Source organism: Hibiscus syriacus, unplaced genomic scaffold (genome assembly GCF_006381635.1).
Source record: "Hibiscus syriacus cultivar Baekdansim isolate YM2019G1 unplaced genomic scaffold, ASM638163v2 tig00003041_pilon, whole genome shotgun sequence".
Classification (NCBI taxonomy): Eukaryota; Viridiplantae; Streptophyta; class Magnoliopsida; order Malvales; family Malvaceae; genus Hibiscus; species Hibiscus syriacus.
In genome coordinates this window covers 3,198,968-3,208,631 of record NW_024061960.1, presented here as the reverse complement: position 1 = coordinate 3,208,631, position 9,664 = coordinate 3,198,968, and the positions used below count along the sequence as shown (strand labels likewise).

At 34.7% G+C, this 9,664-nt stretch overlaps 1 protein-coding gene across 1 annotated transcript; it reads left to right on the top strand.

Moving 5' to 3' along the window:
* The first annotated feature begins 733 nt into the window (after positions 1-733).
* LOC120169163 (sucrose transport protein SUC3-like) lies at positions 734-6,448 on the top strand. Its single transcript, XM_039177379.1, has 14 exons — positions 734-1,075; positions 1,604-1,669; positions 1,902-2,000; positions 2,096-2,160; positions 2,272-2,356; positions 2,425-2,458; positions 2,770-2,869; positions 2,982-3,057; positions 3,556-3,921; positions 4,931-5,074; positions 5,228-5,461; positions 5,557-5,620; positions 5,709-5,752; positions 6,067-6,448. Exons 1-14 carry the CDS (start codon positions 770-772, stop codon positions 6,232-6,234), a joined length of 1,851 nt encoding a protein of 616 aa, XP_039033310.1. The 5' UTR covers positions 734-769; the 3' UTR covers positions 6,235-6,448.
* Positions 6,449-9,664: the final 3,216 nt, after the last annotated feature.

Here is a 9,664-nt window from a genome sequence, read left to right as displayed (position 1 = left end):
CCGATAACTTACTGGTGGATCATTCCAGCAAAAAACTTGCAAACCCGAGCCCTTTTTCCATAATTTCCACAACCCAAAATCTCCTACCAGGATTTTCGTCGGTACATCCGATTGTTAGCGTCGAACGAACTCCACATAAGCATATCCGATTCTCATTTTCTTCATCCATGTTTCGAAGCAGTCTTCTCTTCTTCTTCCTTCACTCTTTGTTTCTTCAATTTCCAATATCTATGTTAGGGTTTTTAGAATGATAAAACATTTGAATTTTAAACTTTGGGTGCCCTTTAAATGGTTTTTTTTTTCTTATGCTTTAATTGAGGTGGCGTGATGCATGTCGATGACGTGCATGTCAAACCTGGAAACAATAAGCTTAGTCAGCAGCCATGTCGGACTCTCCATTTTTTTAACGGAGAGTGGTCTGATTGAATCAATTAAAAAGTTTAATGGTTGAATTGAGACAAAAAATAGTTCGGTGACAAGATTAATTAATGACTATAGTTTGGTGGTCTCCCGTGTAGTTTACCCAATTAGTAATATGGCACACGTAGAGTTCTTCACTTATCCACGTGTGTGTATGCTTATTGTTTAAGAAAATCATTTTTATTATTTTTTTTAACTTTAAATTCTATTACCAAGACTCAATAAACTTCTTTTCAGCCGGCATTCTCTCGCCGTCGGTGGGCTTCCCTTTTCAAAAAGAAAAGCATCCCTTCAATAAACAAACGGTTCTGATTACATCCTTTTTACCAGAGACTGAGACAAAGAGGCTATGGCGGGAATGAGTGATTCGGTGTCTATCAGGGTTCCCTACAGGAACTTAAAGAAGGAATTGGAGGTTGAAATGATCGAAGATCCTCATCTTCGGATCGATCTAAATGCATCTCCTAACTCTCCTTCAACTTCTTCTTCCTCGCCTCCGTCTAGGGTTCCTAATGGAAACACCGACTTATCGTCGCCGATCGACGCCGGATCTAAGAATTGTAGCTTGATAACTCTGGTTCTTAGTTGTACGGTCGCCGCTGGGGTTCAATTTGGTTGGGCTTTGCAACTATCGCTATTGACGCCATACATTCAGGCATTTCCAATGCTTTTTTCAGTTCCCTTCAGTCTTGTAATTTGTGTTAGTACAAGTAAAATTTAACGGGAAAAAATAGATTATTGACTATAAATGTTCTAAAGATTGAATTCAATGCAATGTGGTTGTGTTACGCTTAGTTTTATCAATTAATGTCATCTTTGTTGGTATTCTTGAATTAATTAGTTTGTAGATGCGACAATACTTTTTCATGATTGTTTAGTGGCAATTTTCTTTATTTGAAATATCAAGGGCAGTGCTTAATATCAGCTAGGTAACAGATACATTTTGCATGTTGATTATTTGGCATGCCTGCGTATCAGAGAAAATTGTTGTGGCCGTTTTTTGAGAACATTTTGCATGATAAAATAATTCTCAAAATCTTTTGTCAACTTCATGCGCTTGTTATAGTATCTCTTTATTTATCATTTTTATCATTAGCTGTATTTCTTTTCGAGTGCTCTGAGCTTCCCTTGAGCTTATAATGCTTTCTTTTCTTCATAACCGTATTTTTATTGATTCTTGCAGACACTTGGAATAGAGCATGCTTTTTCTTCATTTATTTGGCTTTGCGGTCCAATAACTGGTCTTGTGGTAGGTTGTGGGAAACAATATTGCATATAATTCTATATTATTACCATTTCATTTTTTATGTTTAACTTGATAGATCTGCTTTAATAGTTTGTGTTGTGTGTTAAACTAGCTCATAAAATAGCTGGGGCTAGCTTTCATGTATCCTGAGCCCTTCATACCCCAGGGATCTTGTAGTACTTCTAATGCTTATCTGTATTTACGATTTATTGGGTTGCTTGCATTTTGATCTTAGGTTCAACCTTGCGTTGGTATTTGGAGCGATAAATGCACTTCTAAATATGGAAGGAGGCGGCCTTTTATCCTTGCTGGAGCGCTCATTATCTCTCTTGCTGTAAGCATTGAAGAAGTGTTTTATCTGTGAAATAATTCATTCTTTTATGCTTAGTTTAGATTTTTATATATTCTAAACTAGGTTTTGCTATCTAGGTGATAGTTATCGGGTTTTCTGCAGACGCTGGATACATATTAGGTGATACAAAGGAGCACTGCAGGTTTCCTCTTCTGCCTTTGATTCATTCTCTTCTCTTATAGCCAACTCCCCATCCCTTTTTCTTCCTACTGCAAAATATGAAGAGATTGACCTAATAATGTCTGCAATTTAGTACATTTAAAGGTACAAGAACAAGGGCAGCCTTTGTCTTTGTTATCGGGTTCTGGATGTTGGATCTTGCTAACAATACAGTGCAGGTAAAGTCTTACATGACAATTATTTCTTCATTTTATGCACTTGAGCTAATAATGGAGGTCTTTTTCAGGGACCAGCACGCGCCCTTTTGGCTGATCTATCAGGTGAATCCCCTTAAGAATAGTGGAAACAGAAAAACAGTTAGTCTATACATAGTAATATTGTGATGTCTAGCATCAGCGGGCAGGGTTCAAGCCCTGTGCATCCCATCCTCTTCCCCCAAATTTGTAGTGATAAAAAATACCTACCACCAGTGGCCAGGTTTCAAGCTCCGTGCAACCCATTCCCTTCCCCCAAATTTGTATTGATGAAAAAATGTAATGTCTAGGTTGGATGCCTATCACTTACTAGGCCTTATAATACCACACTTATTTGAATACTGTACATGACAAGATGCTGGATGCCTATTTTTTAGGTCCTGATCAACACAACTCTGCAAATGCTATATTTTGCTTGTGGATGGCTGTTGGAAACATCTTGGGATTTTCAGCTGGTGCTAATGGGAATTGGCACAGGTCGAAATCTTTTAATGTGATCTTCTTGTGATGTAACAAACAATTATAGACACATAGTAATTTGGAGCATTGATGAATAAATATCCAATTCTTACGAATTATGTTGACACAGATGGTTTCCGTTCTTGGAAAGCAGAGCTTGCTGTGAAGCCTGTGCCAATCTTAAAGCCGCATTTCTTGTTGCTGTGGTAAGTAGCAATATCCGTTGAAGTTTTACTAATAAAAATTTATAGGATGTTAAAATTGAAATTCTTCATATAAATGTTAACTGAAGTACATTTGTATGTGTCAGTTTATGCGTTGGATTATGGTATGTCACTTTCACATGCTTACTGACTAGAGAAAGAGTTTTAAATACAAGCATGACATTTTCTGTGACTGAAGGTCATCTAAAAATGCCATTTTCTTTGCTTATGTTGTGGACCATTTATGGCATTTATCATATCCTTCTAATTCCATCATCCATGAGCTATGAAATAATTTTTTTTTTCCATTTTTGTTGTTGGGATGTATATTCACTAACAATGTAGACCTGTAGTATAACTTCTCTAAACTTAAAGTGCTTTTCCAATAGCTAGTTCTTGTGATTGATTGTTAGTTTTGTGTTTTTTTGGTCTAATGTTTTCTTATCACTTAATTTGATGTCAACATGTTTATGCTTAAAAAATTGTTTTGCATTTCTGCAGGTCTTTCTCTTATTCTGTACTATCGTGACTCTATGTTTCGCTAAGGAGGTTCCACTTCTGCCACCAGCAAAGCAGCCAACTCATTTATCAGATTCTGCTCCTTTGTTGGATGGTTCAACACAGAAGGGCTTTAAACCCTCAAAATCAGAAACGGATGCATCCATTGTTGCCAATGATAATAGGAACATTACTGGAAACGGATATGAACGAGTGTCAAACTCCAATCATGCTAACTCCCAAGATAACAATGCTCAAAATGAAGTTTTTAGTGATGGACCTGGAGCCGTACTGGTAAACTTACTGACCAGTTTAAGGCATTTACCACCTGCAATGCACTCAGTGCTTGTTGTCATGGCCCTTAGTTGGGTAAGTTTCGACATTTTCTCTATGCTTTGATACCTTAGAATTGGGATTGAGTTATTTATATGTTAATTGATAGTGGAGTGTTACGATTGTGTTTTAGGGATTAATAGGTTACTTCATGAATGAGAGACTGAAACCTTAGGACTTGTTAAAGAGAGACCCGGACCTCCTTTTAGGATTTTGATAAAAATTCTGCTCATCTTCCATAGGTCCCTTTAAACAGAGATTACAATAATTAAAAAAAGTCCTACCAAAACACACCACCTATTCTAGAAGCCCTAAAACAATTAGGCTCCGTTTGTTTTCGAAAAATGTTTTATGTTTTTATTTTCTATTTTCATTTAAAAAATAAATTTTAATTTTTTTATGTTTTGGAAATTGAGAAACATGTTTGGTAAATAGAAATTAAATTTTGTTTTCATTATGAAATTACGAAAACATGACATAAAATGAAGAAAATCCCTTCATTTACATGGATTCAAACCAGGGCTAGAGATTTAATATTTAAAAATAGAATATTTTGTGTTTATATGGATTCGAACCTGGGTTAATTTATTAAGTTATAAAACCATTGTTAACAACTTTTTCAATTTTATAAAACATTTTTAGTGAAAACAATAAAAACCTATTATTGTTTTCTAATTTTCACGTATTTTCATTTTCAAAAAGTCATATTCAAAGTTTTCAACCAAACAAGTTTTCTTTAGTGTTTTCCATATTCTAAGAAGATGAAAACTAAAATGGCCTATGTTCCTGAAACCAAATGGAGCCTTATTTCTCCTAAGAATAATAGAATAGCTTCTTTTATTAAGAGCCCTACCTAACTTCTAAGAAAATTAAACAACTTTTATTAATTATTCCTACGTTCACAGCATGGAGACTCAAGTATCGTTAACTTGTTCAATCTGATGGTTGGCTACACTACCCTTTCCCCAATGTTATAAGAAAAGGAGGAAAAGGAAAGAAATCATTTATTTTATTGTTTTCATGTGTATTTGGTTATTGTTCGCAGCTTTCCTGGTTCCCGTTCTTTCTATTTGATACAGATTGGATGGGAAGAGAAGTATATCACGGAGATCCGAAGGGGAATGCTTCTGAAATTAAATTGTATGATCAAGGTGTCAGAGAAGGTGCATTTGGTTTGCTATTAAATTCTGTAAGAACAGAAAATTGATCACAGATTTCAAGTTTCTCTTAGATATTTTCCTCCATTATTTGAAGATGATATATTGGTATTATTGTTGTGGCTGTAGATGATTATATTTCTTATTTATTTCATTAGTTATACTTCTGTAAATTTTTGGTGTAGGTTGTTCTGGGCATTAGTTCTTTCTATATTCAACCAATGTGCCAAAAGATGGGATCAAGACTTGTTTGGGCAATGAGCAACTATACAGTCTTTGCCTGTATGGGTGTTACAGCTATCATTAGTTTGGTTTCTGTCAGAGAATATTCTCAAGGGATTGAACACGTATTTGGAGGAAGTGGAGCAATCAAGATTGCCGCTTTGGTTATATTTGCTCTTCTTGGCTTTCCTTTAGCTGTATGTTTCAAATGACTTGCAGTAAATTTCTATATGCTTAAGTGTTTGTTTAACAATGTTGTATTTTTGCTCATTTATTTGTTCTTTTCTTTCAGATTACCTATAGTGTTCCATTTTCCGTTACAGCAGAGTTGACTGCCGATTCTGGTGGTGGCCAAGGTTCATAAGTCATTTTTCTTCCATAGAAAGTGCTTCTTACCGCAGTTGTCAAATTCAGAAAATTGTAACAATTTGTATGTCTGTGCAGGATTGGCAATTGGAGTTCTGAACCTAGCAATTGTTCTTCCGCAGGTATGTAATTTGATAAGTCATCACATTTAATTTTACCTCAAACAAAATCGTTTCAGAAGATGTCTTACTATTTACGAAGTTTGGTTTTTCTTTTCATAGCTTATATTGTACTTAATTTGAGGTCCAAATATCTAAGTGTTTTGGCGCCTTCTGTTTGCTTTATGTTTTTGCTATATATGTTTGTCATATCAATTTGAATTTTGATGCATTGTAAGTTGAATGAATAAAAGGTACCATATATGCTTTCGCAATTACGTTAAAGTTTATTAAAATTTAGTTGAATTCGATTTGTAATATATAGTTGGTTTCTTCAGATGATTGTATCTCTGGGTGCTGGCCCGTGGGATGCTCTATTTGGTGGAGGAAATATTCCAGCCTTTATTTTGGCTTCCTTCTGTGCTCTAGCTGCTGGGATTATTGCAACTCTCAAGCTGCCTGATCTGTCAAGTTCCTTCAAGTCATCTGGTGTTCATTTTGGCTGAAGAGAAAAATGGCGAAAACCAATCTATATAAGATGCTTGGAAATGTGGAAATGCTGCCGTTTAGTTTCAGAAGATGGCTATCATCATTGGTATGTATAATTTTCTTATCATAAATAGATGAGCATTACATATCCAAATTCATTCATTTCCCCCACATTTTGTAGGTTTATGTACTAGATGTAGAGTGTAAATTTCCGATCATTATATTGAAAAGGATATACACATTCTAAGCATGATTGGTGTCTAATTTACTGAGAACTGAATTTGTAGCATATCTAGCATTATAAAAGATCAATTCTCATTAACATCAAGCATTTGGTATTTAATGACGTGAATGATTTAGCAGCATAGCTTGTTTGGTGTTACTTTGGTGAGCATCCATTTGCATTTGTAGTTTCGATGCAACTCTTGTTTGAGTATAAGTGGGCAGCATAGCTATTTTGGGGTTGGTATTTCTGGATGACGTGTGATGATGTGCACAAACAGTGGGTTTGGTTAGGGTTGGATCATGATGCCTTAATTGTCAAGTAGGTGCAAATTCTTATTTATTTCTATGGTTCGACTGTACTATAATGTCTGCTAATGCAAGGTCTTTCGGCATTGTTACGTATATTAAGCGTCGTACCTACCACGATAAACATGGTAACCTCCTCTACCTGTCCAAAAAATGTTGAGATGTCTCACGTTCCAAAACCGATCAAAAAAGTCGAGTCTATAACAGAGTGTTGAGATGCGGATATTTTGTTAATCTGAACGAATCAATGCCTCCAAAATTATATCTTTCGTCCCCACAGGAGCTGCTCCTACTCCTCTTACTGGCGCCAAGACGCTCCTGATACTGAACAAGTCTAAGTTACTTTATGGTATTCCCTCGATCAAGGAGGACTTGTTATACCCCCAAAAACTTCTAAATCTTGTCAATTCTCCATCAGTCAAGGTCTTTAAAACAGACCTCTTCGCTTATCGTAGCTATCGAGGAGTTTACATCCTTTGGTATAGTTCCTCGCGTCAGACACAGTACTGGATAAGAATTTTGACAAATTTATGATATACGACTAGATCTATTTTATCTTTTAACTTACATATAGCTATAATTACCTTAGGTCTGATATCACTAGACTAGTCATTATAAATCAATCTCAACATGACCAAGAGAAAGGTTGGAACAATCACATCTTATGTATCATCTCCTTCATCCTTCGTGACCAACTCTCTTCAGGACAAAACCATTGTTCAATGATTGTTTCCTCATCAATTGTAGTTCACCGTCCAAATCAGAAGTGGTGAACATTCAACGACCAACGAAACAAACTTGTTTCCATCAACAAATATAAACATTTAAGTTCGCACGTTATGACATAAAATCATGTATTTGTCACTAGTTATTACTCGATAACTAATAAAGTTGTCCCCAAAAAAAAAACATCCAATACATTTTCATGTTTTTGTCTAGGGTGAGTGTTTTATTGAGTTAAAGAATTTCAAGTTATTTGAGTTGATGAGTCATATTTTATAACTCAAATTTGATTTGAAATTTTTCGAGTCGAGTCAAGTTGTTCAAGTTTCTATTTAAATTTAATTGTAAATATTTATAATTTTATGCTATTATTTGATTTCAATTTAAATGGTTTTCTATAACCATATATATATTTCTTCATATATGATATACAAATATTATATAGAGTTGAGGGATTTGGCTCAAATTTAGAAATCAAACTCCTAATTGCTAAAAGTTAAGTTTCAAGTTATTTAAGTTACTATTCGAGTTGTATTTTATAACGTGATTTGAATTTAAATTTTTTTAGTTAAGATTATGAAACTACAAATCGAAATATATTTGAGTAGAGTCAAAAAGATCAATTTTTTAATCGAATCAAGTTTTATTCATCCCTATCTCAATCTATGTTGTGCATTGACTTGAATCATATATACAAAATATAATAAGAAAAAAAAAGGTTGATGTGATCACCCTGCATTCCCGGTTATTACAACAGGGGAATGTAGATTTCATTCTCATGGAAATCTTAAATTTCACGAACCAAACAACCCCTAACCAAGTCAAATCCTTCGTATCCTTAACTCATTATGGGTAAGTACCGAGGTGCCTATTAATCTACATGTATATTTAGTAGGGATGATTGGAGAACCTTTTAGCACCCAAACCACATATAATAAACCTGCTAAAGCTTAAGTTTATTGCTTCTAAAAGTTAATTGTATGCTTACAGAAGGTACTAAATAGTTTTTTTGGATCCATTTTAGATATTATGTTATAAATTAAAATTAAATAATTGAGGATAATTGGAAATTTAGAAATTTAAGCTTTTTGAGGTTAGGTTGAAAATCAAATTTTCTTTTTCCGGTAAAAAGGTATAGATTGAGATAAGAACAGTACACAAATCTAATAGGAGGAAAAGATTACCTATGGTAATATCAAGGAAATAAACGAAAACAAAACAATCAAGACAATGGAAAAGTTAACGCAAATCCAATCAACAACCAGCCAACAAAATAACAGCCCCAACACTAATGATTCACGCTATCAGCAAGAAGGAGAGGCTCCACCCATGCTGGAGCAGAAGCAAGAATAATCACATCAAGTAGATTGAAGCTTGCACTTTTAGCTAAAGCATCAGCCATTTTGTTTTCATCATGACGGACATGCTGAACCTTAACAATCCAGTTCCGATTACGAAGATCAGATAAATGTTTACTCAACGGATGAAGACCGTTGTAGTCGTTTCGAAGAAACCGAAGAACTTCCAAACAATCAACTTCAAGAACAATATTTCCACAGCCCGCTTCCCAGGCCAACAAAAGACCAATGTATGCACCCCGCTCAGCATCAACCACCGAGCAAATACCAATAAACCTATGGAACCCAAATTTCCAAGAGCCAGTGCTATCCCAAGCGACATTACTTATGGGATAAAAAATCACTTTTCTATTGCTAGAAGTTTTTCCGAACCGGTTAAAAGTTGATCAATTTCCTCAAAAATATTTAAAAATTCATATTGTGATCAGAAAACTCTTGAAAAAGGATAGTCAACATCTTCTAGAGAAGATTCAAGGAAGGATAATGCATTGGTCCAAAAACAACTAGTCCATGCTGCATATTAAGGCTTGTTCATTCAATAGTTCTTAGTATTGTAAATTACTGGCGTAAACAACCAGTGTTTCTTAAAGTTGTGCTCAACAAAATCAGTCAGTTATGCACCGAGTTCTGTTAGAAAGGCCAATTGTTTCATTTGTTCGGGTTAAAGCCAATTGTCAATATGTTTTCTCATTTATATTAGAGGGTGGTTTAGGATTGAAAGACATTCATTGTTGGAATAAGGTTTATCTAGTATTGTTTATATAAAATATCCTTGCAAGGGAAAGCCTCGTTTGAGTTGTATGGATTCATTCTTATGTATTAAAGAAATTTGAAT

Excerpts from the sequence above, each read along its gene's own strand:
- LOC120169163 (XM_039177379.1), top strand. The coding sequence starts at position 770 with ATGGCGGGAATGAGTGATTCGGTGTCTATCAGGGTTCCCTACAGGAAC. Across the intron at positions 5,075-5,227 it reads TTGGTTTGCTATTAAATTCT|GTTGTTCTGGGCATTAGTTC; the intron begins GTAAGAACAGAA and ends TTTTTGGTGTAG. Across the intron at positions 5,462-5,556 it reads TTCTTGGCTTTCCTTTAGCT|ATTACCTATAGTGTTCCATT; the intron begins GTATGTTTCAAA and ends CTTTTCTTTCAG.